Raw genomic sequence first — 27026 nt, 5'->3', positions numbered from 1 at the left:
CAAAGACACCAATTTAAAATAAGAAAAATGTACACATGCGTAACTTGCGGCCTACAGTTTGATGGTCTGGAATCCCAGAAGAGCCATATGAAATCAGACTGGCACAGATACAATTTGAAGCGTAGAGTGGCCCAGTTGCCTGCCATCGATGAGGAGACATTCGTCAGCAAAATCGCAGCCTTGACCGCCAATAATACAGACACCGCCAGCAAGGCTTCAGACTCATCCCAAACAAACAAAAGAGAATTAAGACGTCAAAAAAAAGACGCTTTGGAAGCTCGCAAGAGAGAGCTTCTTGCAGCCAGAGATGCGCTCCAAGCAAAAGCAGCCTCATCTCAAGCTGTCTCTGAAGCAGCATCTGAACAAAGCACAGATGCCGAATCGCAGAAACCATCCGAAGAATCCCAAGTGGAGGAGGAGGAGCTGGAGGAAGCTTTGATTGCCAAGAGAATCGCCAATAAGACAGAAATTCCATCAACAACATGCTTGTTCTGCCCAATGAAAGCCAACAAGAGCTTTGAAACAGTAGAAGAAAATGTTGAGCATATGTTTAAACTGCACGGCCTCTACATACCTGAGAGAAAGTACCTCACAAGTTTAGACGGCCTTATAGGCTATCTCGGTGAGAAGATAGGACTCGGAAATTGCTGTCTTGTGTGCTCTTACCAAGGAAGAAATGTGGAAGCTGTCAGAGAGCATATGCTTCGTAAAAGACATATGAGAATTCCATATGAGCTTGAGGCTGAAAAGCTCGAAATCTCAGACTTTTATGACTTCACCACTACCTATGATAATGTCAATTCAAATGCTGAGGTTGATGGTGATGAATGGGAAGACGTTAGTGGAGAGGATGACGACGGAAATGACGAAGAGGAAGATTTCGAAGAAGATAATGGACATTACATGGAATCGGAGACTTCTTTGCATCTAGCCTCCGGCGCCGTTATCGGTCACAGACTGTTAGCAAAGTACTACCGTCAAAATATGAAACCCGAGAGAGTCTTGACCGAGGGCCAGGGTACTGTGACCGCAGCAGAGACAAGACACTTCATTTCAGCTACAAACAAGTTGTCTTTGGCAGAATCGAAGAGAGTATGGCTGCAAGAGAAGAAACATGAGGACAGAGATGATCGTCGTGCCGCTAAGTTCATCAACAACCAGCCACATTTCAGAGACCCACTTTTGCAATAGAGTCTATTTTCTTATATAATTACTAATAGAAGACTCGTGCACAACAATTCGGTGAGAACGTTCACAAAAATCGCCCACACGAAGAAATACAACAATTTTGGACTGAAAACGGACCATATGAATAAGTGATACCGCAAATTTATGCAAGACGCCACAAGACTGCCCATGGACAAAGCATAAAATGCAACTTTAAGACAGCTGAGCTCTAGAAACTTCCCGAGTCTAATTTTTTTGGAGCTAAGACAAATCAGTTGCGCTTGAGAAAGCAGCCAATAAATAACACCTGCAAAATTAGAAATGAACGTAAGGAGAGAAACATTCAAGATATCATATTCAGAAACACCATTGTAAGCATTGGACAAGTCAACAGTTGCCAACAGATTGGTGTTTCCCATAGAAAAGAATGTCAAATGTTGGAAACAGATGGTTATAAGCATTTGATTGAGTGTGTCATTTGCGGTGGCCATCTGAGACAAAGAAGAATTTGCGACAGCCAAAATCATGAAAATTGGAATACTTTCTGGTCTTGATTGATGGAGCAAGAACAAGGTTAAGACATTGAATATCGACCGTCTGGAAATGCTAGCACCCAACTTACTTGATACAGACGCCACGACAATATACCCTAAAGAGCCGTAAAAGAATTGTTTCGAAAGATCGATACTAATATCCTGATAAATCTTCTTGTCAAATGGCTGCTCCGAGTCGTGGTATAGATTGAACACTACGCTTAGCCATTCTGGCAAATTCCGCCCATCAACACGGAACTGAACCACTTTGAAAGTAAGAGAAAGCAAAGCTAGAATTAAAATCCACAATTGCAGGCTTGCACCCACGAATTGGAATGAAGACCCTGTGTTCATCAGGTCGTTTTCTCTGCGAGGCCAGAGCGTGACAATATATGTGACGATAATCAAAAGCCAATTAAGGCCCTCGTGTTCCAATAAATACGAAGAAAGGGTAAAAGGAGTTGAAAACTTTTGCCCAGAGTTGCTCCACGAGCGAATAACCCGAGCGGAAATCAATAGAAGAGCAAATTGAGCCACCGTGTATGCTCCATTGAAGTATTGGATGGCGAGGACGCAAATAGTTAAAAGCCACCACAATTGATACTCTTCTTCAATCAATGAAGATCCATGAAAATGTATAGCATACACGATTCCGAATGTAGCATATGCAAGCAACTGCTTGTATGATTTGTTCTTCAATGCTCCAAGGACTAGGTATCCTGAGAAAACCAAGCTCATGGCAATAAGGACAAAACCTGACCAAATTTCCCGATACAGATAGTTGGTGGAATTTTCAGCAAGTAGTCTTTGGGAGTTTTTTAAGAAAGATATGTATGAATCACAATTGTTCAATGAAGGATGTACCAACTTCGCAAAATCTTCATTGATGGCTTTGAGCTCAGATTGCTTGATGGTCGATTGAGTTTCCAAAAGAGACATGAATTGTCGGCAGTTTTCCAATAAAATGCTTTTGCGCTGCAACTCGTCAGGCCATAACTTCAAGATGTCAGGAATGACTACCCCTAGATTGTTGATAGGAATTGCGAAATTGAAGAGCGCAGATAAAGTTGGGACAAGATCAATCTGTGAAATTTGCGAGAAGTATTTGTAGTCTGGCGTGGGTTCCTGAGGACAAGTCAATTTGCGGCTCATGCCTTTAAATTTTGGAGATGCCAAAACAAGACCAGGACTGGTCTCACCATCTGAAGAGCCACCATGATTTCCTAGCTCATTCATTCCGTGATCGCCCATAATGACGAGCAAAGTGGAATTTGACGAGGCTACCCTCGATTCATAGAGATCTTTTAGAATAGAGTCCATTTCTACCTGCTTCGAACCCATGTAAACCGAATTTGGACCGCTTTTATGGCCGATATGGTCTAGTCCAAGGTAATGCAATATAAGACCATCCCAAGATTGATCCTTAATTTCTGAATTTAGATGACGCGTGACATTGTTGTCAACCTCTGTGAAGTCACTGACGAAGAAGGAATCAGTTCCCTCCGACTTAGCAAAGAATTCTTCTTCAGGGAAAAGCTTTAACCAAGTATCGTCGCCATAAAAATGTAATGTCTTATTCTTTGACTTGGTGAATTGAGAGAGCCACGAGTCTTGCTTACTGAGTCCTTGAGATGAATCATTGTCATCAGCAACATTGAACACAGCATCTATAAAACTGGGAGTTCCACCTGTAGTAATTCCTTTTAGTCTTGGTAAAGTGACTGTTGGTGGGTGAGCATGGGCTGTAAATGGAAGAGCAGCTCCATCGCGTATAAGAGAATGAAGGAAATGCATCAGCGAGGAATTGGAATACATGAAATCAGCCCGCAACGCGTCGACAACAATAAAAATTAATTTGTCAAATGCTGCGCCATCTCCATTTATGAATGGTGAGACACCTTCAGGGAGCGAATTGAACCCTGGCAAAACATTTTTTTGTGGAAAGAAACCCACAGCAAAAAGCACAAAGCCTACCACTTGCAAGAATAAGCAAACAAAGTACTTCAGCCAAAGGAACATGGTGTTCAATCGGTCAATTGGCTTTGGACCACTTCATAGATTACTTGTATCACGTGATACAAGGGAGTGGTTATTAGCAAAACGTTTAAGTAAGTAAGCATCGAATGGTGGAAAACTAATAAGCGCTAAAATAGTACATTGAATTGTTAGGTCGGTTGCTTTGTAGATGCAGCTTTATGCAATTTTTTTTTCATTCACTCAGTGATCTTCTAATACTAGATCCTAAACACCCATGTCCTCGTACTTATCGTTTCTGTCTTCTGCTTCGTCTTCATCCATTTTTTTACCAGCGCTGACAGAAAATTGTCCACCGGCTCCAATAATTTTGATGTCCTCGTATTTTGTTGCAGTGTTGAAGATACGCGTTGGCACATCAACGTCACCATCCAATGGCCCAAGACCGGGAGCGTAGGTATCTCCAAAACCCCAAGAGAATACAACACCATCTGTGGTTACAGCGAAAGAATGATGCGAGCCCGTTCCAATAGTTTTAAACTTAACAGAGTCGCTTCCGATAGTAAGCTTGGTTGGTACTGGAACAGATCTTGGTTTACCATGCGCATCCTTGAAAGTGCTCTCTGGTAATTTATCTTCTGGAATGCCGACCTCTTTCATGTCAAAACGTCCCCAAGAGTAAACATCGCCGCTTTCTGTCAAAGCCAACGAGTGGTGCTCACCTCCAACAATTTCTTTCACCTTCATGGCGCTGAGAGCAACAACCTCTTCTGGCTTTGAAATAACAGAGCCATCTTCGAGCTCTCCATGCTCATTAGTAACTCCACATTGTCCGTACTGGTTGAGACCCCACGTGAACACACGGTCGTTGTTGTCGATTGCGAAACAGTGGAAGTCACCACTTGCAATATATTTGATGTCATAGAGACCAAACTGTTGGGGCTCTAATGCTGAAAACTTATGTCTTTCTAAAATCTTGCGACCCAACTGAAATTGTTGGCCGTTACCCCAAGCGTACACAATTCCTTTGGCATCCAATGCTAACATATGATCTTTACCAGCGGCCAATTGCACGATATTTTTTAAGTTCTTCTGTTTAAGAGGTTTCTCTTGATACTCTGTTGTCTTGGAGAAGCCGAGCAAACCCTCATTACTTCTAAATGTACCCCATGTGTAGACATCACCATTTTGGTATAAAATGGCACTCAAGTTATCGGTAGCAGCCAATTGAACGATCTTGGAGTCGGTTTTAGGCAAGTTTTCTACACGACCTGGCGTGGACTCGAGTTCATTCAAGTCTCCATCTTCATCATCAGATGCAGCGCCATCATCAATAGCCTTGAGATTCTCCTTGGCCTTGCTAGTATTACGGCCAAGAACCTTGGAGTCGTTTGTTCCCCACGACCACACACTGTTATTAGAATCAAGAGAGAGAACATGCATACCTCCTACAGCAAAATCAACTATTCCCTCTGCTTTGATGACCTCCGGAGTCAAGAGAGGATTCAAACGAGGACGCTTAACTTCTTTTGTGTTAGCCTTTGGGCCCAAGCCCAACTCACACATCGAGCCCGTTCCCCAGACAAATAAATCTAAAGGTTCAGTTCTTCCTTGTGGTACTGCATTTATGTTTGGTAATTTGGAGTAGCGATGCAAAATGGAAGACGAAGTAAGTCTCGCCTTTTTTGGAGTCAGAGTGACGGAATCAGCGGATCTTTTTCTTGTGTCCTTGATTTCACTCATTGTGTTTGGTGTTGTTGTTTGTCTTGTCGCATTAGTCAAGATGATCTCAATGGCCTCACTGTATGCATTACTAGATAACAAACAAATTAATGTATTAGGAAAATTAATTAAGCGAATTGACTGCCGCAGCGGCATATCCATTTCTTTTGTGGGAAAACTTGCTGCTCGTTTCGACAATTTTCCGGGCCAAGTTTTGCAAGAGATATGCCATGGAACCAAGCGCTCTGATCAAAGCTAAGATGGCCACCAACCACAAAATGAACACCAAATAGTAGTTTCTGCTGGTTTCGCCGGGTTCGTAGACTTGTAACATTGTCATGATGAATACCAAGTTACTCAAGAGCCAAATGAACACGACCTTTGTTCTGACATTCTTTGCGTAGTCCTCTCCATCAAGGACTTGAGGAGCAGACTCTGTGGCTTTGACCTTTTTGTTTGACCTCTTTGCCCGAATGCTGTAGAGTGTCTCTAAGTAAACCTCGTCAATATTGTAGTCCATGACGATGGCCTCGAACTCACCCTCTTCATTCTTTTCAATGATGTACTGGTTGGTCTTATCTTCTTTGGGGTTGTTGTCACCCTTGGTACCCCAAGAAACATCGTGGGTATTACAGAATGCAAAAATTTGAAGAGTGCAGGTGTATGATGGGATCATCAAAAAGTATTGAATGGAGCATGTGATCATATGCCAGGGATCAAGATAGAGCACCGACATGAGAACGTAAAGCCCATATGTGGCAAGCAACGATACAACAATGCTCACAAACACATAAGTTGACACCTCGCTCTTACCAAAATCTTTAATAGCGTTGATGACGAAATAGAATCCTACCACCATAGCATACAAAGCACAGGCAGTAAGTAAGATCATTAGAGTCTTGAAAATGTTCTTAGACGCTTGTGGACGATTGCCAATAGATGCAACAAAAACAGAAGTCAAGACACATATGCATAGGTAGTTGAAGATTGTGAATATCCAGAATCCTCCGGCTCCAATATGTTTGTCACTGACCAAGGACCCGGTAAGGAAGTAGAACGTTAAATAGAAATGACTCAATGAGAAAAAGGAAAACACCAAATTGATGAACTGATAGAAGAACTCGAGACAGAAGAACATCTTTCGGGTGTATGAATGGTCTGTGTACCAAATTTTGTTGGCATGTCTCAAGGAGTACAATGCAGCAAAGAAGGCACCATTCATCCATCTTCTTCTCTGAGACAAAAACTCAGGAACAGACTCGGGAACATCAGTCTCACCCGTTGCCAGTTTGACAAATTTCAAAACCCAACTCTCGTTTTTCTTTGCAACTAACTCCCAGCACAAGATTCTATCTTCCGCCAAGTACATATTCGCTTCGAAGAAGTTTGTTTTGCAATTACGTTCGTGATGGTTTGTCAACAAGTCTTCACCCTTGAAGTATGAATTGAGCGGCCCCGTGCCATCATCATGATCCTTCAATGCGATGTATCTGTAAGCTGAAAGGGCACCGGGAAGCACTGAAATGTACCCAAACGCGGACTCCAACGGCTTATCCAAAATGTTAGACATTTTATATTCGAAATTTTGGGAGGCAACCAATGGGTTGATCAAATTAACCCATCCCTTACCCTTCATTGCAACAATTTCACCAGCAACTCCTGCAACGTTGGAATCTCTATCGAAGGCTTTCCACATGTTGTAAATGGCATGGTTGTCAGGCTTTGTTCCAACATCCAAAAGAACAACAACATTGGGGTCCAAGACAGGACAGAACGCATTGAAGAGCCATCTGTGCGAGTTGATCTTCTTTTGATTCAGCTCCTTCAAACAGAACATCACCTGAACTGGTGTCAAGTTCTTCTCATCACCTTTGAACTTGAGGTTTTCGTCAATGGAGATTTGTGTTGTATACTCGAAGATATGAGCCCGCACTTTCTTGTTGTTAACGTAAGGTCTTGTTAAATTGTCTTGGTAACATCCCGTCGCCGTCAATAGTTGAAGCACAGAGGCATTGACTTTGTTGCGTCCATCAGAGATGATTATAACTTGAACCTTTTTCCATGAGTCTTTACCCCAAGTAGACGATTTGGATCTGGAACATAAGTGGGAAATATTTTTCATAATTCCATGCATTGTACGAGCAAATGAGTTTTCATCTTCGTTGTACATTGTGACACAGATGATGAGTTCTGTTTCTCTGCCATACTTTGCGGCTCTCAAGGTAAAACCGTCTTTCACAAACTCATCCGGTTCCGAAGTACAAGCGGTATAGGTCATGTTGGTGAATTCGCCAAAGGGGGATTCCGTACGTGTAAGCACTTTCTTCAATTCATCTGGAATTCTATTTTCGAGAACAAGATTACCTGACTGGCCAACCACACGCACTTTCCGCTTGTGTAGTTCTTTTTGAAGTGGAGGCACATAGCCATTCTTCAAGTTCTTCATCATGTCATGGTCAATCGAAGCTCCGAAATACTCACTCTCAGGATTGCCAGAGTGACGCGATTCTCCAGAACGTATGGTCTCTTCGTCAGAGAAGCCCTCCATAGCCTCGAACTCTTTTTGGTATAATTTATGTGCATAGTTGTTGTTATTGTCTGAGTTCAAAGTACTCATATCAGATCCATCGTTCGTGTTGGAGTTAGCTTCATCGAACGTTTCTCGAGTAAAAATAGGTTTTGGTGGTTCCAAGATTCTCCCGCTTCTATGAGAGCTCCGTGCGGAAATTTCAAGTCGTGAAGGAGAAACTTGCTCCTCAGGATAATCATCAATGGTTATTCCTCTATGTGCGCCTCTTTTCGGACTTTCCCGAGATGTGTATTTTGCCCTTGGCGTCTTGGAATGTTCATATGGTAAGTGAGGAACTTCCGTTTCTGCGAATAGAGCAGGTCCTTGAGGAATATGGGCATTGCTTCTTGTGAATACATCAGGCGAGCGCCTCGAATACGGACTGTCAGTACCGTAATATGTCTTTTTTGGAGTTTGAAGTGGGGTTGGAGATGCTGACAATGGTTCTTCCTCAAAGGGACTCTGGGTATCATTTTTTTTCCTTTGAGGGTCGGCGCTCTCAAGAAATGGATTGAACTCCTCAAAAGGATTTACCATCTTGAGCAATGTTATTTAGAGAAGTTAATGTGTGAAAGTTGTATCAATATATCTTCCTGGGCTCCAACTTTATCGCAGGATTAGTGTTTGTTATTGTCTTTCCTAATCAGGCAAGGTCTGTGATCTACTCAACCACATACCAAATACATGTATTAATTGAGCTAGATTTTTGAATTCGATGAAAAATGAACATACAGAATTCTTAACTACATGATTGGAAAAAATGAGTACCCAAATAAATTCCTGGCTCGTGGCTACTTCTTGGAGTATTCTATTACATTCCTATCATATCATTTTCATGCATGAGGGGCAAAAGGTTGGGAGGAGATTCGAATAATTAAAGAATACAAATATCATCGAGCATGGAAGCGAGTAGTCATTGAAAAAACCTTTCATTGTAGGTAAATATGACTATCTATACGAATTGTGCCGTTATCACTATCGTGCAGCAGTGCATATAGTGCCCCATACTAGTATTAAGAACAGTAATACTAAAGGGAAAAAAAGCACATGGCCCAAGAGGAGGAGGCCGTGAAAGTCCTTGAAAGGACAGATAGTCTTGTCTCAAGCGTAGGGTTTCACACATTGAACAAGCAAATCAGCAGGGCTTCGAGCAATTCCTCAGACTCCTCAAGGTCCACATTTGGCAGACTATTCACTACCAAAGATCAGAATCAGTTATTGATTCATGACAATGGAAATGGCGGAAATGAAGATAAGAGTGTGAAGGGGTTATCTTCAAAGAGCCGATTTTTTTCGCCTCGTGGATTCTTGAAATCGAGACATAGACGAAACTCTGCCACTAGCTCCATCAGTTCGTCGCAATCGCTGGCAATTACAAACCTAACAATTGATCTGAAGCAGAGCAGGAAATTGGAGAGAAATGATAGCAATCTATTGCTGCCACAGCTTTCAGCACCTTTTCATCCCAGGTTTTCTGGGTTGGACAATGAGACTATGCCCGAAATGAAAAGCGCCCATCATAAAAGCGGGAAACAAACGGCGCTTAGTCTTTCATCTCAAAAGTCAAACTCTGTTGTTGTGGATGCACGTTTAGCGTCCATTTTTTACTGCGCTCAAGCCGAAGTTCCGGATGAAGTCTTGAGCCCGATACTGGATACTGGCAGGTTTCTGGAATTCCACAGAAAGTATCTGGAATCCACGGATCATTACATGCAAAGTAAGCTCCAGAGATCCATTTCGGATGAAGAGGGCAATAGGGTGAATTCAAAAGAGCTCTCGCACAAAGTAGACCTAGATCAGGTTTCACGGGAGTACGAGCTCATCTTCAATAGACTATTTGAAATTATCAGGCCGGTTCTCCTACCTTCGAAACAGGTTTCGTTATCAAATGGACTGAAGCATCCCGCTTTGAATCAAAGTATGGACCGTGTAATGCGATTCGTGCACGATGAAATCAGTAAGTCAGGAGTATTTCAATACTCCACGACAAAAGAACCGGACATACGTAAGACAATTAACAATAATGAGACCCGGACTGTCTCGCTCTTTTTCCCGCGCTCCAACTCAGAATCCACCCGGAAAGATGCAAGGGTTGAGGTACTACTCAAAAGCATCCTTGTCTTTTATCAAAAATCGGTCGAAGTGCTTGCAAACGAATTCATACCTTCTGCCGATCTCTCCGCCGGACTGTCCATCAAAGGACAAGCCATTTTTACGTCTCTGCCGGGGAACTTCGACAAACAGATCACTAAATATCTCCAACAATGGACGAAAATCGACAGCGCCTGGCGGTATTTCAACGAGAAAGTAAGATATTCCTTGTTGAACGCGTTGTTCTACGTGCAAAAGAGCCTCTACGATGTCCAGAAGCGCAGTTCCAAAAGCTACCACACCCTCGACTTTAACCTCGACAAACAGCTAAATACGATCTTCAGAAACGTATTTATAGTTTCACAATTGAAGCAAAGATACATATTTATCGAGAAGCAAAAAAAGGGTCAATTTCCAGACATAGTCGAGGCAGAGGCAAGATACCTCCAGAAAGATTCGTTCCTCATGGGCGACAAACTCACAAAATTGTTCGGGATTATCACCAATCGAACTCGAATAGATATTAATATTCTGGACGAATTACTTCCGAACGATTCTCTATTTTGTGACTATCAAACTTGGCTTAATCAATTAACGCGACTGAGACCTACATACTGATGTTTCACATACATCTACTCATTTCCAATGGTGCTTCCAGCCACGTTAAAAGAACGTCTAACGCCGTCGGAAATCCAATTTTTATGCGAAAATGAAAATGTTTCAATTCTCCCGAGATACTCAATGTCAAAAGTGGAGCTAGTAGGGGTATGTCCAGTCTTGAGCCACCTATCGACTTAAACAGCTACTAACTCAGGTTCAGAAATCCATGCCGTCACTCAAGCCGCTCAAAAGAACAGAGGTGCCTCTTTGGACAGCAATCATCTTGAAGGGCCAAGGAAAATGTAATATAATCGCTCCGGCTTGGTTGAGCTACAGCTATCTCAAGAAGATGTACGACCAAGAGAAGAAAAACCCGGAGATGTTTTCCAATCTACCCTGGAATTGGCTCGAACTATCCAAAATTCTCATTACAAAGGCTGCAGATGACCTTGCAGACTCAAGCACCCAGCTCTGTTCTATTATCAAAGACCTCAGAGAAATACGTCAGCTGAAATCCAAAAGAGGCCTACGAGAATTGAACGAGTCCAACATTCAATTGAACGGACTCTCGTTGATGGAGCTTAACGAACTCAGACCATTTGTTCTTCTGGTAATGGGCAAAATGCGTCAGCTCCACGACAGTGTCTCTACAACCGATGATAAGGCCAGTGACGATGAGTCTGACCACGAGTGGTAGGGTCACGAGCAGGGCAGTCACGTGACGTGATCCACTGGATAATTATGTATCTGAGATAGGGATTCCACCCCAAAATCTCCCCCTGACATAGATATTGCTATATTAATACATGACGACTTTCACTAATCTCAGTAAAAAGTTCGTTTCCAATTTGACCGTGAACCAGCTGATCACCAAGGCCAAGCGTGATTTAATCCTCTCTATTCTCAAGTCCACCACCACCAAACGTGAGGCTAGAGAGTATTTGAACAAATACCAGAGTCAATTCAACCCTGGTCAGTCGTATCTTCGAGGAACACTCGACAATGAGTCACTTTCACTCAAGGACAACCAGCTGAACCTATTCATCAACCGTTTTCTTGATGGCGAAAATCCATTCTTGAGAATCTACGAGGATGAAGACGAGAAAATCGCAAAAATTCCATTGAGACTAGCCATCTTCAAGCTATATATCCATGAAGCTTCCCCAGAGATTTTGAAAGGAACGGCTGAGACGTTTCGGAGACTAGTCAACTTGGGAATCTCTCCCGTCATTGTGTTGGATCCAGGCAATATATCTGGAAATTCATATAAACAAAGTTCTCTATATGTAAACGATCAGATTCAAACTCTCCTCAAGCATGTGTTTTCTCCAACGGGCGATGGCCTGCAACTCTTGGACTCGACCATTTTACGTTGTCCCTATTCACTCCATAAGGGAACCGTCAAATCTGTGCCGCTAGAACAGATCATGATTCCGTTATACCAGGGTATTATTCCAATTATACTTCCGGCCATATATGATACAGAAAATGGGTTCCAGCATTTTATCAATGCCGACAGCGCCGTCAAGTATCTCTGCGCAGATTTATTGAACACTTCGGAATTACTCACACTCGAAAAGGTCATCTTTGTCGACAAGCATGGAGGAGTTCCGTCGGTGGAGCGTAATCAAACCAGTCATGTATTCATCAACTTGTCACAGGAGTTTTCTGACATCTTATCGGAGCTATACATTGGATACTTGGACCCAAAGATTCGCGACATTCACATCGACAATTTGGTCCTGATGAATGACATATTGAACGATGCCACGTCAAAAGCTCATCATGAGACGACTGGAATCATCACCACTCCCGCAATGTTAGCTCTCAATGATGACCAACTTAATCCTATCATTTACAATGTTCTCACCGACCGCCCTGTTATTCTGTCTTCGCTTCCTTCCTCAACAAAAAGAACACCCCAATTATCTACCTCCATCATCAAACGCGGCTTCCCGGTCAGTGTTTTAGAAGAACATACCTACAATGGCGAGTTTACATTTAAAAATCTTGTACGTGACAAATTGGTCGACCAAGATAGACTTTTTAGTTTGCTTGAGGACTCTTTCGGCCGAAAATTGGCCGCAGAGGAGTTTTTGGAGCGGATCAACCTGTCAATAGCCACAATAATCATCGTGGGAGATTATGATGGTGCGGCAATAATCACCTGGGAGACGTTGAGCAGCGGCGAGAAAATTGCCTATCTCGACAAATTTGCCATTGCTAAAAAAAATCAAGGTCTTCCCAGTTTGGCCGATATCATCTTCAAGCTTATCTCCCAAGCCCATCAATCAGAACTCATTTGGAGGTCCAGAAACAATAATCCTGTCAATAAATGGTACTTTGAACGAAGCCGAGGCTCAGCCAACGTCCCAGATTCACAGTGGAAGCTCTACTTTACTGGTGAAATATATGACAAACGAATGGGCACCAAACTCGATGGAACAGAAAATGAATCGGTTGATATCACCCAAAAATTGAAAATATACTCCGAGGTTGTGTTGAGCATCCCTCCTTCATTCAAGTGATTCGACCCAACTTTTTTTTTCCAACTCGCACTACACATGTAAGTGCATGTTTAATTACCACATTCGGAGATAACAACAGCCTCCTTACAGAAGATACTCTTTACACCAACAATGACTATGAAAAATCGTGGTTCTAAACAGAGCCAAACGTCTGAACGAATTCCTTTACTAGCTACCCCAGATACCGATGGGCTCTATTTTTATAGTCAGCTTGACCCCTGGCAACAGGATAATCACTATATCCGATCCGGATATGTGAAAGAAACAAACAGCTACGCTGGAAGCATAAGGTCATTGCTATATCTACACAACGAAAGTGTTAACATATACACACACTTGGTGCCTGCCTTCTTTGCGTTCATCTTTTTCACAATCTTCATAGACAATGTGGTATTGCAGAATGAAGACCATTGGTGGGTGCGTCCCACATTCATGCTATTCGGCGTAGGACTCTCAGTATGTCTCTCACTGTCAGCGCTGTTCCATTTATTCAAGTCACACTCGCATCTGGTATGCAAGTTTGGCAATCAATGTGACTACTTTGGCATTGTGGTGATGATCACCTGCTCGCTTATTTCAGTGATGTCGTTTATTTTCTACGAGGAGCCCAAGTATAAGATCGGCTTCATTATTTTGTTTCTTATCCTCGGATCCATCTGCACTGTGGTGACCTTTGATTCGAAGTTCTCTACTCCACATTACAGACCATTCAGATCGGCGATGTTTATTTTATTTGGATTGTCTGGTATTCTTCCTGTTATTGGGGCCGTTCATCTTTACGGATATCAAAATGCTGTACAGAGATCTGGGGCTTACTGGCTTATCGGCGAGGGCTTCTTCTATATATTTGGAGCTTGTCTATATGCACTTAGAATTCCTGAGAAATGGGTCTACGAAGAAACGGACGGCGACTTCAAGAAGGGAAAATTCGATATTTTCGGCAGCCTGCACCAGATCTTCCATGTGATGGTCGTTATCGCAGCATACTGCCACTGGCGTGGGCTTTATGACAGTTATATTGACTGGACTGTACGCACCAGTGTTGTCTTTTAAGTACCTCTATTATAGAATTTTAAAACTACATTTCGTGCGTCATTAAGTACCTTATAGATAGAATTTTTCTTGGTTAATGAAGGGCTCAAATCATTTAGTCATACTACCTTGTCATTCGATTTGGAAAGGCGGTTCATCTTTGGGATTGGATCAGGACGAGTGGTGGTTGGCACCTTTCCAGTACGAAGGCCAAGACCACCTCTGTTTTCGCGAGCATATCGAAGAATGTGTTCGTCAATTGAAATCTAATCTGAACGCTATTTTGGTGTTATCAGGTGGCCGCACGAAGAAAGAAGCTGGCCCCATATCGGAGTCAGAATCATACTACAACCTTCTTAAATTACTAGCAGCTGATGATTTAGAGCTGATTGGAGATCGGATTGTTCTTGAAGAATATGCCAGAGACTCGTTCGAGAATGTCCTCTTCTCGCTATGTCGATTCAATGACCTTACCGAATCGTATCCACAGTACATATCAGTGGTAGGCTTCGAGTTTAAAAGAACACGATTTGTCGAACATCATTTATCAGAGGCACTCGGGTTTCCTAAGGAACGAGTATTCTACATCGGCAATGCACCATATCCTGGAAAAGAGAGTGATCATACCCAGTACTTCGAAGACTTAGACCAGGCAGAGAAAAAGCACGCCTTAGACCATTTCAAGAAAGACTTTTATGGGGTTCGCCATCCGCTTTCAACGAAGAAGAACGGACGCAATCCCTTTAACTCTACCCATCAGTATGCGTTGTCAAACCCGCAATTGGAAGTAGTACTTCGAGAAATCATCAAGTCCGAATCTACAATGGAAAACGACGATTTGCGCGAGTCAATTAGCTCATCATGGTACATCAGTCATTAAAAAATAAAGAAGAAAGGGAAGAATAACACACACTTTTTTATTCCAGTTTCAATTTTCAAATCTATATATAATTTTTAGGTCTCGACATGAATGTCTTGCTTAGTTGCCAGCGTTCTTGGCTCTTCTGGCTTGAACAGCCTTCGACAACTTGGTCAACATGTCAACGGTAGACTCCCAGGACACACAGCCGTCAGTGATGGAAACACCATACTTCAAGCTCTCCTTGCCCAGACCATCGGCTGGCATGCTCTGCTTGCCCTCGTTGATGTTGGACTCAATCATAACACCGATAAGAGTGTTCTCACCAGCAGAGATTTGCTGAGCAACAGAGTCCAACACAACAGGCTGGTTTCTGTAGTCCTTGCGGGAGTTGTCGTGGGAGCAATCAATCATCAACTTGATGCTTGGGTCAGTGCTCTTCTGGATGCTCTCCTTGGCAGCCTTAACAGCCTCCTCGTCGTAGTTGGTCAATTTCTTACCACCTCTCAAGATGATGAAACAGTTGTCGTTACCCTTGGTGGTGGTGATAGCAGCCAAACCGTCCTTGGTGACACCCAAGAAGTGGTGGCCCTTGGAGGAAGCCTGAACAGCATCCAAAGCAACGCCAATGTTACCGTCGGTACCGTTCTTGAAACCAATTGGGAAAGACAAACCAGAGGCCAACTCTCTGTGCAACTGGGACTCGGTGGTTCTGGCACCAACAGCACCGAAACTCAACAAGTCGGAAAAGTATTGTGGGGAGATGGTGTCCAACATCTCAGAACCAATAGGAACACCAATCTTACCGGTCAAGTCGCTGTACAATTGTCTGGAAACTCTCAAACCCTTGTTGATATCGTGGGTGTTGTCCACGTTAGGGTCATTGATGAGACCCTTCCAGCCAACGGTGGTTCTTGGCTTCTCCAAGTATGCTCTCATAACGATGAGAAGGTCGTCCTTCAATTCGTCAGACAACTTCTTCAAGCGGGCAGCGTACTCCAAAGCGGCCTCTGGGTCATGGATGGAACATGGGCCAACAATGACCAAACAACGGTCGGACTTTCCGGAGAAAATGTCGGCGGACTCTCTTCTGGCCTTAATAACCACATCCAAAGCTTCACGGGAAGCTCTGATGTCGGACTGCAACATGGCAGGTGACACCAATGGGTTGTAGCCCAAAATACGGGTATCGTCGTATTGTTCAACTTCTGGGGTTTGGCTCATGATAGTATTGGAAAAGGTTCCGTATGTAGATCCTCTTTCTAGTGGAGTATTCAGGCATCATATAGGTGTGCACAATAGTGAGTCAGCGCAAATTTTATGCGTGCTGCAATCAATTTTCACTCTGGACCGTGGTAAATTACATAAGATGTTTTCGCCAAGAAATGGGCGTGTATACTGCCGGGGCGAGGAATGGTGCGAAAATGCAGCCGAATTTTATGGATGTTCGTTTTCCGTTTTGGATAGACTCATCTGGGTGTTTAGGAATGGTGAGTGGTGTCAGCCGTGCTATTCCCTTACACTAGGCTTGCACATCCAATAAACATGATGCCGATTGTCTCTGCGTTGAGAAACGACAATTTTCTCGAATTCCTAATTTTTTTATTTTTATTTTTTCCCCTTTCCGGTTTCTTTCTTCTTAATCGTTTTTTTTTGCCTCTCGAGTAGTTCCTCAAAATGGATCATTATCTCTAACTTACCGGGCCTGTACTCAGAGATAACCCTACAATACCTACAATGAGGGTGATCTTCACAGATCCACAAAAGGTATTCGTAGCGTTTCTCATCTTCGGCCTCGTCAACAACGTCCTCTATGTAGTGATTTTGTCGGCGGCCATTGACTTGGTGGGGGCTGCAACCCCCAAGGCAATCGTATTGTTGGCAGATATAGTTCCTGCGCTCACAATTAAACTGGCATCGCCATTATTCATTCATTTGATTCCTTACACTCGGCGGATTCTTGCGTTGGTGGCACTTTCATCTGTAGGAATGCTTATCATCAGTTTGTCTGGCGCCAATGCCATAGGAACGAAAGTCATGGGAATAGCGTTTGCATCGTTGTCGTCTGGACTCGGCGAGGTATCTTTTCTTCAGCTCACGCATTATTACGACGAAAAGGATGCAATTGGAGGATTTTCGATGGGCACAGGTGCAGCAGGCATCCTAGGCAGCTTTGCGTTCTTGGTGTTGACCAGTTTGTTGGGAATATCTACAAGAACACTGCTTTTGGTGTTTGCCGTGGTTCCACTTTTGTTCCTTGTCTCGTTTTATATCATCCTTCCGGAGCTGGCCTCTGAAATTCAGTATGGTGCGCTTCCCACGGTCGACGGAGAGATCGTCCACACTGAAGCACCGCAAGATCTCAAGAAACACATACTCAACACCATTCTGAGAATAGTACCACTTATTCGGCCGTATATGTTGCCATTGTGCTCTGTGTACATTGCAGAGTATACCATCAACCAGGGAGTATCGCCTACCCTTCTATTCCCACTAGAACAAATGCCACAATGGCTAATCAAAACCTACAGAGATATCTACGTTGTATATGGATTTATGTATCAGCTCGGAGTGTTTGTTTCGCGGTCTTCCTCAACGTTCGGGTTTCGCTGTCGGGGGCTCTACAAGCTAAGCGTACTACAAGTTGCGAATGTTGCCATTGCAATAATTCAGTCCATGTACACCATCCCGTTTCCCGGATTGTGGCTGTTGTTAATTTTTGCCCTATATGAAGGCTTATTGGGAGGGCTTCTGTATGTCAACACGTTTCTTTCCGTGAGCGAAGAGGTACCTCGGAGCGAGAGGGAGTTTTCGATGGGATGCGTCGGAATCAGCGACTCGTTTGGAATCATGATAGCGGGCTGTATCAATTGGTGGTTGGAACAGCGGCTCTGCCAATTTCAAGTGGACCGCGGACGCAACTGGTGCAAGAACCCAAATCTATAGATCACATTGTGGGCACATGCACGGACTCTTAAGCTTGAAGGGACCAACAGGGCCACATGCGAGATGCATTCTTGATGGATGCGCGGCGATAGAAGGCATAATGCGAAGTCAAATGAGATCTGTTTCCATGTGATGTCTACCTTTAGCTCCTAATCTCCTAACCTTGACTTCATTATACACTGAAAAGATCAAAGGAGCGCGAAAAAAAAACGAATGTGCCAGGAGAATTTAATTCAAATCTACAGAAAGATTTTAAACATTAGAAAGATTAAAAAAAAGAAAACGATATCCCACAGACAATGGTCATAGATATGTCTCGCATCTAATCCGTTTCCCCGTGCACACCTTTGCAGCCTCTTTACCGAATCCGGTAGGAACGAGGATCCATGCATAAGGTGGGGTGCAGATTGTTGGGAACAAAGCACGAACACATATAAGAATAAGCACAAGTCCATCCTTTAGCCAGAAAAGTTCATTTTGTTACAGTGCAAGCATTCTACCATGGCCACCGCAGCGCTCACCAACTCGGACTTTGACATCAATATCCTCGAAAATGCTTTAACAAACCCCAACATCGAACTCACCTTCCCCTTGCCCACCGACAAGGAAACCTACATCCCATTGGAGACCAATGAACAGACGTCCAACAGTTTCCAGCTTTTGGAGCACTTCATCAACTTCTTTTCCAGCACCAATGTCTTTGAAATCTACAACAATGCCGAGTACAGGTACTCGGTCAAGAAAACATCAGCCAAGTTCAACCAGGCAGGAAATGAATACATGAAGAATCGCCTAGAGAATACCGACGAGTACTTGGATGAAATTGTGTACAAGTTGGTGGACCTGGAGTTGAAAATGAACCTCATCAAGGCTAAAGACTTCCCTACTAGACACAAGGAGGTCAAGGACTTCATGGTCAAATACTACATGGAGGAGAACAAAAAGAATCTTCCTGTTTTTGGCGACCAAAAGTTTGTGCGATTGTGCTACATTACCGTTATCAAAACCATCTCCAAGATGTTTCCCCTGGGAGTATGGGTCAACCGTGTTCAATTCAGTAACCTTTACCAGAAGTATTTGGAGGATCCAATGTCTATTGTGCTTCTCCCCAACCATCAGTCGCATATTGATTATGTGATTTTGCACTTAATTATGATCCGCTTCCAGATGTCTATCCCCATTGTCATTGCAGGTGACAACCTCAACGTCGCTGTCTTTGGATCCATTTTGAAGGGTCTTGGTGCAATCTTCATCAAACGTTCTTTTAACAATGAGCTCTATACCGAAAGAAATCTTAACAACTACATCGAGTTTGTCTTTGCAAACAAAATCCATTTCGAAGTGTTTATTGAGGGAACAAGATCGCGAGACGGAAAGCTTTTACTACCAAAGTATGGTATCTTGAAGAGCTTGGCATCTATTTACTTGAAACAGAGAAACCAGGAAAAGAAATCCGACTTTGACTTGTTGATCCAACCCATCTCCATCACATATGAGAGGGTCTACGAGGCAGATGGATACCTCAATGAATTAAATGGAATGGACAAGACTCAAGAAAGTTTCGTCAATATCCTTACAAACGGTCTTTCGAACATGTTTTCTTCTGCCGATAAAAGTGGCCTCAAGAAGCTGAAAGACGGATACGTGGACAACGCCGAAAAATCATTGAACGGCAAGATCTACGTCAAGTTGGCTGAAAACTTCAAGTTCTCTTCTTATGTCAATGATCCCGACAATTCTCTCGACATTAGCGATGACAAGGAGCAAATTGCCTCGGAGCAGAACTTGAATTTGAAGAAGCTCGGTTTCAAAATCCTCCATTCCGTCAACGAGGCTTCTTACCTTCCAGAAAGTGCATTGGTAGGAATGACAATTCAAACGTTCAACTATCACTACAGAAAGAAGGAATTTGCAACCGCAGAGCTTCTCCCCATGTTCAATTTTCTATTGAAGGTGTTGCTGCAGGGCGATCTAACGAAATCTAACGCAAAGATCATCAGCGACATTCAGTCCTTGAATGATGCGGAAAAAATCGATTTGATCCAGATGCAAATTGTCAAGTTCCTCAAATACACGAAGGTGAACCTCGAAAAGCAGCGCATCAAGATCATCAATTCGTTCGAGCTCCTCTACTACAAGAATCTTTGCATACACCTCATCATTCATCGGTGTCTCGTTTCGTTTATTTTGATGCGCACGCTGAACTTGTACAAGATCAACCGGCTCTACTACATCTTCACCGGATTTTTGAAGAATGAGTTCCTTTTCGATTACGACTACAATCCAGAACATAGCATTTCGAACATTTTGAGAAAGTACCAGGAGCTTGGAGTGATTGACGACTCGTACCTGATTGTGGATGAGGAGTACCACAGTATCTTGGCTACTATCATAGAACCCTTCATTCAGTCATACTTGGTATGCGTGGATCATATCAATGATGATGCTCGTCAATCTCGCGCCGAGGGCAGAAAGGAACTCACGGAACAACAACTCATTGATGACTCTGTTCTTCTGAAGGAGTATCCTACTACGAAGTCGCTCTTAAAGACCATCCAAAAGGACAACTCCAAGAATTTCAAGAACGAGTCTAGCAGTTACCGCATTGAGACGTACAACAAGCAATATTTGCTTTCATTTTTATTTTACCTTAACAATCTCAAGCTCATCAAGATCTTCAAGAACAAGGCCAAGACAAAGGCGTATGTGATTATCCGGAAGCCCAAGGATCTTCAATTCACGCTGAAGTTTTTCTCTGAGTTACTTGATAGGAAGGAGATTAGCGATTTTGATGTTGCGTACATGATCGATATTGTTGACAAGAACTTTGAAAGAAGTCAACAGATCACAAGCAAGCTTTAGTTTAGTTCATTCATGTATTATCGGATATCAGGACAATAGATTATACAGCGAAAGGAGATTGTAGGATTATTCACCTCTAACAACAGACATGAACGAAAAAAAAAAAAAAATTGAAGCTTGAACGTAATAGAAAAATATTTGCAAAATGAAAAGTAGGAAGGCTCTTATTGTGGGATCTTCTTCCACTGCCACAGTTAGCCAATGTATTCATACAAAGATCATGAACTCCACACAATTTGACGATCATCGCGCATAAAACGACGCACATGCCACAACACGCCCACTTACAACACGCCGCGAACACAACACTCGCATCTCAACACCAACATCAACATAAACACAGTCGGTCGATGTTCATAGCCGGCCCATTACGCAGGAGATAAGCGGCTTCCGGACATAAGGCGCCAGAAACCGAACCGGAGTCAAATATTCTTGAGGTCCACCGAGCGTGACGGGACGGGACATAAGAAAAAAAATTCGCCCCCCTAAACCACACCCATTTCCGATCATATTCAGTTATTAATAGGCGAGTGTGTATAGCTCGCAGTCAGTGCCAATGGTTTGTAAGCGAGGGTAGGGCTGGAGCTGGACAGGGGTCATAATGATACAAATATAGGGGCCTGTAAACAAAGAGAAACAATAAAGGACCAAAAGACCAAGAACAAAATCCGAAAACCCGAAAACAAACAAAACTAAATGATGCCAATTAGCTCGAATTATTAATAGCTACCGACAATCGGCCACTTTCCATCAATGTGTCTCATGTCCTACTAAAAACTATGGTGAGTGGTGCGGCTTAGGTACCCCTATTATGTCCGCACCGGCACTGCAGAAACTGCACAGAATATATCATTTCGGTAGGGTGCCACCAACCAGTGCCGAATCAGGCTAGCAAGAGAGTTAGATAGCTGTGAAACGTTCAGCAACAAGTGCAATATGAGCACTGTGAATAGGAGCTACACATCCAATTTACATATAGAATGAATGAATATTCAAGATGCAAGTACAAATAGAAATACATATTCCAGTACAATTGCAAGTAAAGTTCTCCCATGCTTCAATTTGTCATCTTATTTGTCACTGCGAGTGGCCGGAGAATCTTCGGCCCGCGAATGTGCCAGTCTCCTACGACATGGCTCCAAATAGGATATCAATGAATAGGGGACACTCAAAAACTGATATACCGTTACACATTCCGTCTCCTAAAATACCTGCCCAGTTCCTAACCGAGTGTGTAATCTCTCCCAATGTGTCTTTGTCTGATTCTTCTGGTACAATGACCTCACACTTTGGGATTAAGCTTTTTGCCTAGAGGAACAAGTGCAGGTTAGAGGACCACCAGCAGCATTCTTGCGTGTTTTCGGTCATGAGCCCGGTCTGGATTCTGCAGCCGTCCTGCAGCCGTCTTGCAGCCGTCCTGGAGGTGTAGCTGTGAAATGGTGGCAGGAATCTGACGATTAGACGATTGGCCGGAGGACTATCTCATGCGGGCCCTAACCATGTGGAGGGAAAGACCCGACAACGAACGAACATACAAAATGGACGCAACAGAATAAACAAAACAAAACTCAATCAAAGTTGCCAAAAACATGAATGCAAAACTCCTCTCTCCCCTTGCTTTTCCCCCTTTGCTTTCCCCCAATTGCTCACCTTCCACGTTTGGCCCGCCGGCGCCGTCTCAAATGCTTAGCCCCCAAACGGAGAGTGACGGCACGGACGAAATGTTGCTTAGTTCCGCGCTCGCATCTGCTGCAACCCGCGCACTGCCTGCAGGACATGCGTTCTACATCTGCTTGTCTTTTTTTCCCTGCTTCTTTCTTCCCTTATATACTACTGCGGTCCTTCATCCTTCCCGCCATCTTTTATCTATTGTAGTTGCCTCGTTGTGTTTGTTTTCCGTGCACCTCTCCACTCCTTGCCAAATAATATACAACAGCATTGTGCTTGCGGCTCAGACCTGACTGCTTATTTCTAGAAATTTATTTGTTTGATCTTTGATTGCCTTCTCTCGCCTTATAGCCGCCATGAGAAAGGAACTCAAATATATCCTCTGGGGCCACTTGGCCATCATTGCGTTTTTGACATACTGCAGCTTGGACTTGATCTGTCTTTTGTTCGATAGTCCCACTGCGGCTGCCTTTACTCCCGCCGAATTGGCTCAACCGGACTCGCCTACGTCTTCCCCTAGCGCCCAGCCCCTCATCCCTAAAATCATCCATCAAACATATAAGGACGAGAACATCCCAGAGAAGTGGCGCGCAGGCCAGCAGGCTTGCATCGACTTGCATCCAGACTACGAGTACATCTTATGGACCGACGACACTGCGCGCGACTTCATCGCCAAGGAGTATTCGTGGTTCCTTGAAACCTGGGACTCGTACCCTTATCCTATCGAGCGTGCGGACGCCATTCGTTACTTTGTGTTGGCTCATTATGGTGGTATCTACATCGACTTGGACGATGGCTGTAAGAGAAAGCTCGACCCCCTTTTGGTGGCCCCTGCCTTTGTTCGTGAGACTGTGCCAACAGGAGTTCTGAACGATGTCATGGGCTCCGTGCCAGGCCATCCATTCTTCGTCAAAGTCTTGGAGAGCTTGGAATGCTACAACCGCAATTGGTTGGTTCCATACATCACCATCATGTTCTCCACAGGCCCATTGTTTGTCTCCGTGATGCTCGTACAATACAAGAGACAAGTTTTGGCCCAGATGGACCAGGTCCGTGTCCTTCTCTCGAATGACTACAAGACCGCATCTTCTGCATTCTTCAGCATTGCTCCTGGCTCTTCGTGGCACTTGGACGACGCCAAGTTCATCAAGTCTTTGGCCAACCACATTGGCTTGGCCGTGTTCTGCGGCTTTGCTATTGCTGGTTTGGTATTCTTGTTGGAGTGGTATTTCTACCAATGGTGTATCCACACCAACTTTTCTGGCCTTGCCGAGAGATTGCTCCACAAGTTAAACTGGACAAGCTACCAAAGAAGAAGAACCAGAAAGGACTCCAACTTGCCATTTGCTTGTGACTATGAGAAGATTGAGGAGGCTTGAGCGTCAACCTGTCGTACACTGCCCCCTTCCCTTTCGCCCCTGATGATCCCATTCTAATTGCTCACTGTCAATCCTTTCCAACGTATTCAATTCGAGCTTTTAGTCATGACTCGAGATGTGCGCCTTCGCGTACATCTCCTAAGATTTTACCCGCATTTTCCATATAACGCGCTGGCTCTATCGTGCATTAATCACCTACGCTAATAGTTGCCACACTTTCATGTATCCTTGTATAATAATTAATATTTCTGAGTATTACTTACTGCTGCTTTATCTACAATGTGCCTTGGTCCTTTATACACATTTTTACTCTTATTTACAAGACAAAGTTATTCTGTTTTGGTTTTACTTCTTCTCGGCATCCACAGAAGCTTCAGTAGCAGACTTGCTGTTGTTCATTGACTTGAAAATACCCATACCAGCGGCCATCATGCTGCTCATGTCGCCCAAGTTGGACGGAAGCACAATGGTGTTGGTTTCCTTGGCAATATTTCCAAACTCCTTGATGTATTCTTGAGCGATCTGAAGGTTGATGGCATCCTTTCCTCCAGGGGTTTTCGAAATTGAATTGGCAATCTTCTCAATACTCATTGCTGTTGCCTCTGCCTTCAAAATCAATGACTGCTTCTCACCCTCCGCAATATTGATCTTGGATTGGCGAACACCCTCTGATTCCAAGATCTCGGCACGCTTCGATCTCTCTGCGCTGACTTGTCTGTGCATGGCCTCCAAGACGTTTTGTGGTGGGTGGATGTCTCTGATCTCATAACGCAAACATTCGACACCCCAATGTTCCTGGGCTGCATCGTTGATGATACGGTTGATGTTGGTGTTCAAGAGCTGTCTCTCCTTCAACACCGAGTCCAAAGTCATGGAACCAATCTCCGATCTCATGGTCGTCTGTGCCAATTGACTGATGGCAAACTTGAAGTCCTCCACACCATACGAAGCCTTATAAGGATCATGCACCTTGACGTAAAGTATACCGTCAAGCTCCAAAGAAACGTTGTCGGCGGTGATTGCATTCTGAGAGGGGATCTCAATAGCGTTTTCCTTCAAGGACTGAACATACGTGATCTTGTCAAGAACAGGGAGCAAAATGGCAATTCCGGGTTTCAAGATAGAATGGAACTTTCCCATTCTCTCAACCACGTATGCCGTTTGTTGAGGAACAAACTTGATGATGGTGTTTGCTGGCAAGCGTTCTTTCTGAAAGAAGTTCATGGCTCCTGGCGCCAGACGGCCGAAGTTGAGCGAAGAGTATCTTTTGGCAAGAACCTGTCCGACACGGGGCTTGGCTAGTGTGAGCATTGTTATTGGTAATGTAATTGGGAGGTGGTAGAGGCTAGGTGGTTGAATGAGGATTGCCTTCAGATACAGTGGAGTAGGTAGTGTGAGTAGAGACTATGGGGAAAAAATGGAGCTCGATTTTTACAGGAGGCAAAGGAATCGATTGACGACTTTATCTTTGTTCGTTTGATTTTTTTTCGTAAATTAAATTGATTTAGATCTGTTGTGGAATTGTTGTAATCTCGTACGTTTTGTGTGAATTGGAAAATGTCACTGGAAACCGCGTGAAAAGATAATCGGCTAATTTTTGAAATTAATACCTTTGAGTATCTTAATAAAACCAATGTATACTCGAGTTGCATTTCTTATAAATTAAACACTTCTTAAAGTTCCAGACGAAACAGCCTCCGTTTAATAGGTTTCAGTGACGAAGGTACTCAAGAAATTCCATAAATCTAACAATCATTAACTTGATACCGAAACATTGAAATTAATCGTTTCTTAGTCTTTTATTCTTTATCACCAGCTATGTGAAAGGAGCGACTAGTAACTGACTTGATACAGCGGCACCACCTCAACCAAAACTTCAGAAAGTGTCATAAAAGCGATGGAATTCTCGAAGGTTTCTGTGACTATCATTTCCTTTCCTCCAATTTCTTGTTGATAGCAGACGAAGATCCCTGGCCCTCTTGCAGCCTCCAAAACAAAGCGGCCCCCAAAAAAACACCTACGCGAATAAAAACAACAATAAACCAATCTTAATTCCATAATCACTTAAAAAGTCTCATCCTTCTTCACCCACAAGTGTCATTTTATTCCACGTGACCATCACCTTCTCCAGACCTGAACCATCTCAAGTTCCATACCGGCTCTAAAATGGGAAAGGACGCTGAAATCTCTCTCAATGAGCGCAATTTCGTGAAAGAAGGTCTCAAAAATGGGTTCCGTCTTAATGGACGCTCGCTTGACGAAATGCGCCGTCCAATCATCAACATCGACAAGAACGAGTATGGCTTTGTAGAGGTTGAGTTTGGCAAAACGAAGCTTGCAGTCAGGGTCAGTTGTGAAATCGTCAAACCTTACGAAGACCGTCCGTTCGAAGGTATCTTCACTATTTCCACAGAAATCAGTCCTATGGCTTCGCCCATGTTCGAGAACGGCAAGAACTCAGACGATGAGGTGCTCATCTCGAGATTCATCGAGAAGGCAGTCAGCAGATCCAACGCTTTGGATCTTGAGAGTTTATGTATAATCGCCGGAGAAAAAGTGTGGCATATTCGTGCGGATGTGAATTATCTCAGCTACGATGGTGGACTCATCGACGCTACTTGCATTGGAGTGATGACTGCGCTTCAACACTTCAAGAAACCAGATGTTACAATGAAGGGAACTGATATTATAGTACACGATTTTGACCAGCGACAGCCAGTTCCATTGATCATCCTTCATGTTCCCATTTGCATTACATACTCATTTTTCAACCCTGTGGACCGGGAAGAAAACATCAAAGGCGATGCCAACCTAGAAATAGCAATCATGGACGCCGACAGATCCGAAGAGCTTGTGAGAGATGGATTCCTTGTACTTACATTGAATAAGAACCGCGAGCTCATACAGATCTCCAAGAACGGTGGGCTTCCTATTGATGGTTTGGCCCTCATCGAATTAACACAAAGGGCACACGATAGATGTCAAGAGTTGACCGAACACATCAAGGCCTTGCTACAGGCAGATGAAAAAGAACGCTACAAGAACATGAACCTCCATCTTTTGGAAGTTGGCGCTTCTCGTTAAAATTACATGTAC

The 27026-nt window shown here is 43.6% G+C and overlaps 15 protein-coding genes across 15 annotated transcripts; 10 read left to right on the top strand and 5 right to left on the bottom strand.

Moving 5' to 3' along the window:
- Positions 1–27: 27 nt before the first annotated feature.
- On the top strand, positions 28–1191 carry PUMCH_000776 (uncharacterized protein; the record flags this gene model as incomplete). Its single annotated transcript, XM_063019851.1, has 1 exon — positions 28–1191. The coding sequence occupies one exon, from the start codon at positions 28–30 to the stop codon at positions 1189–1191; it is 1164 nt and encodes a 387-aa protein (XP_062875921.1).
- Positions 1192–1202: 11 nt separating this feature from the next.
- PUMCH_000775 (uncharacterized protein) lies at positions 1203–3719 on the bottom strand (the record flags this gene model as incomplete). Its single annotated transcript, XM_063019850.1, has 1 exon — positions 1203–3719. The coding sequence occupies one exon, from the start codon at positions 3717–3719 to the stop codon at positions 1203–1205; it is 2517 nt and encodes an 838-aa protein (XP_062875920.1).
- Positions 3720–3941: 222 nt separating this feature from the next.
- On the bottom strand, positions 3942–5558 carry PUMCH_000774 (uncharacterized protein; the record flags this gene model as incomplete). Its single annotated transcript, XM_063019849.1, has 1 exon — positions 3942–5558. The coding sequence occupies one exon, from the start codon at positions 5556–5558 to the stop codon at positions 3942–3944; it is 1617 nt and encodes a 538-aa protein (XP_062875919.1).
- On the bottom strand, positions 5521–8502 carry PUMCH_000773 (uncharacterized protein; the record flags this gene model as incomplete). The annotated part of the gene is made up of 1 exon (XM_063019848.1): positions 5521–8502. One exon carries the CDS (start codon positions 8500–8502, stop codon positions 5521–5523), a length of 2982 nt encoding a protein of 993 aa, XP_062875918.1.
- Positions 8503–9012: 510 nt separating this feature from the next.
- PUMCH_000772 (uncharacterized protein) lies at positions 9013–10674 on the top strand (the record flags this gene model as incomplete). The annotated part of the gene is made up of 1 exon (XM_063019847.1): positions 9013–10674. The coding sequence occupies one exon, from the start codon at positions 9013–9015 to the stop codon at positions 10672–10674; it is 1662 nt and encodes a 553-aa protein (XP_062875917.1).
- A 208-nt stretch (positions 10675–10882) lies between these two features.
- Positions 10883–11353, top strand: PUMCH_000771 (uncharacterized protein; the record flags this gene model as incomplete). Its single annotated transcript, XM_063019846.1, has 1 exon — positions 10883–11353. One exon carries the CDS (start codon positions 10883–10885, stop codon positions 11351–11353), a length of 471 nt encoding a protein of 156 aa, XP_062875916.1.
- A 109-nt stretch (positions 11354–11462) lies between these two features.
- On the top strand, positions 11463–13184 carry PUMCH_000770 (uncharacterized protein; the record flags this gene model as incomplete). The annotated part of the gene is made up of 1 exon (XM_063019845.1): positions 11463–13184. The coding sequence occupies one exon, from the start codon at positions 11463–11465 to the stop codon at positions 13182–13184; it is 1722 nt and encodes a 573-aa protein (XP_062875915.1).
- Positions 13185–13295: 111 nt separating this feature from the next.
- Positions 13296–14237, top strand: PUMCH_000769 (uncharacterized protein; the record flags this gene model as incomplete). Its single annotated transcript, XM_063019844.1, has 1 exon — positions 13296–14237. One exon carries the CDS (start codon positions 13296–13298, stop codon positions 14235–14237), a length of 942 nt encoding a protein of 313 aa, XP_062875914.1.
- A 76-nt stretch (positions 14238–14313) lies between these two features.
- PUMCH_000768 (uncharacterized protein) lies at positions 14314–15096 on the top strand (the record flags this gene model as incomplete). Its single annotated transcript, XM_063019843.1, has 1 exon — positions 14314–15096. One exon carries the CDS (start codon positions 14314–14316, stop codon positions 15094–15096), a length of 783 nt encoding a protein of 260 aa, XP_062875913.1.
- A 99-nt stretch (positions 15097–15195) lies between these two features.
- PUMCH_000767 (uncharacterized protein) lies at positions 15196–16299 on the bottom strand (the record flags this gene model as incomplete). The annotated part of the gene is made up of 1 exon (XM_063019842.1): positions 15196–16299. One exon carries the CDS (start codon positions 16297–16299, stop codon positions 15196–15198), a length of 1104 nt encoding a protein of 367 aa, XP_062875912.1.
- Positions 16300–16812: 513 nt separating this feature from the next.
- Positions 16813–18021, top strand: PUMCH_000766 (uncharacterized protein; the record flags this gene model as incomplete). Its single annotated transcript, XM_063019841.1, has 1 exon — positions 16813–18021. One exon carries the CDS (start codon positions 16813–16815, stop codon positions 18019–18021), a length of 1209 nt encoding a protein of 402 aa, XP_062875911.1.
- A 501-nt stretch (positions 18022–18522) lies between these two features.
- Positions 18523–20883, top strand: PUMCH_000765 (uncharacterized protein; the record flags this gene model as incomplete). Its single annotated transcript, XM_063019840.1, has 1 exon — positions 18523–20883. The coding sequence occupies one exon, from the start codon at positions 18523–18525 to the stop codon at positions 20881–20883; it is 2361 nt and encodes a 786-aa protein (XP_062875910.1).
- Positions 20884–22907: 2024 nt separating this feature from the next.
- PUMCH_000764 (uncharacterized protein) lies at positions 22908–23930 on the top strand (the record flags this gene model as incomplete). The annotated part of the gene is made up of 1 exon (XM_063019839.1): positions 22908–23930. One exon carries the CDS (start codon positions 22908–22910, stop codon positions 23928–23930), a length of 1023 nt encoding a protein of 340 aa, XP_062875909.1.
- A 345-nt stretch (positions 23931–24275) lies between these two features.
- Positions 24276–25241, bottom strand: PUMCH_000763 (uncharacterized protein; the record flags this gene model as incomplete). The annotated part of the gene is made up of 1 exon (XM_063019838.1): positions 24276–25241. The coding sequence occupies one exon, from the start codon at positions 25239–25241 to the stop codon at positions 24276–24278; it is 966 nt and encodes a 321-aa protein (XP_062875908.1).
- Positions 25242–26096: 855 nt separating this feature from the next.
- Positions 26097–27014, top strand: PUMCH_000762 (uncharacterized protein; the record flags this gene model as incomplete). Its single annotated transcript, XM_063019837.1, has 1 exon — positions 26097–27014. The coding sequence occupies one exon, from the start codon at positions 26097–26099 to the stop codon at positions 27012–27014; it is 918 nt and encodes a 305-aa protein (XP_062875907.1).
- Between the last annotated feature and the right edge of the window lie 12 nt (positions 27015–27026).

Source organism: Australozyma saopauloensis, chromosome 1 (assembly GCF_035610405.1).
Source record: "Australozyma saopauloensis chromosome 1, complete sequence".
In the NCBI taxonomy this organism is placed as follows: domain Eukaryota; kingdom Fungi; phylum Ascomycota; class Pichiomycetes; order Serinales; family Metschnikowiaceae; genus Australozyma; species Australozyma saopauloensis.
Note: the sequence above shows the minus strand (reverse complement) of the source record. Positions and strands in the feature narration are given on the sequence as shown.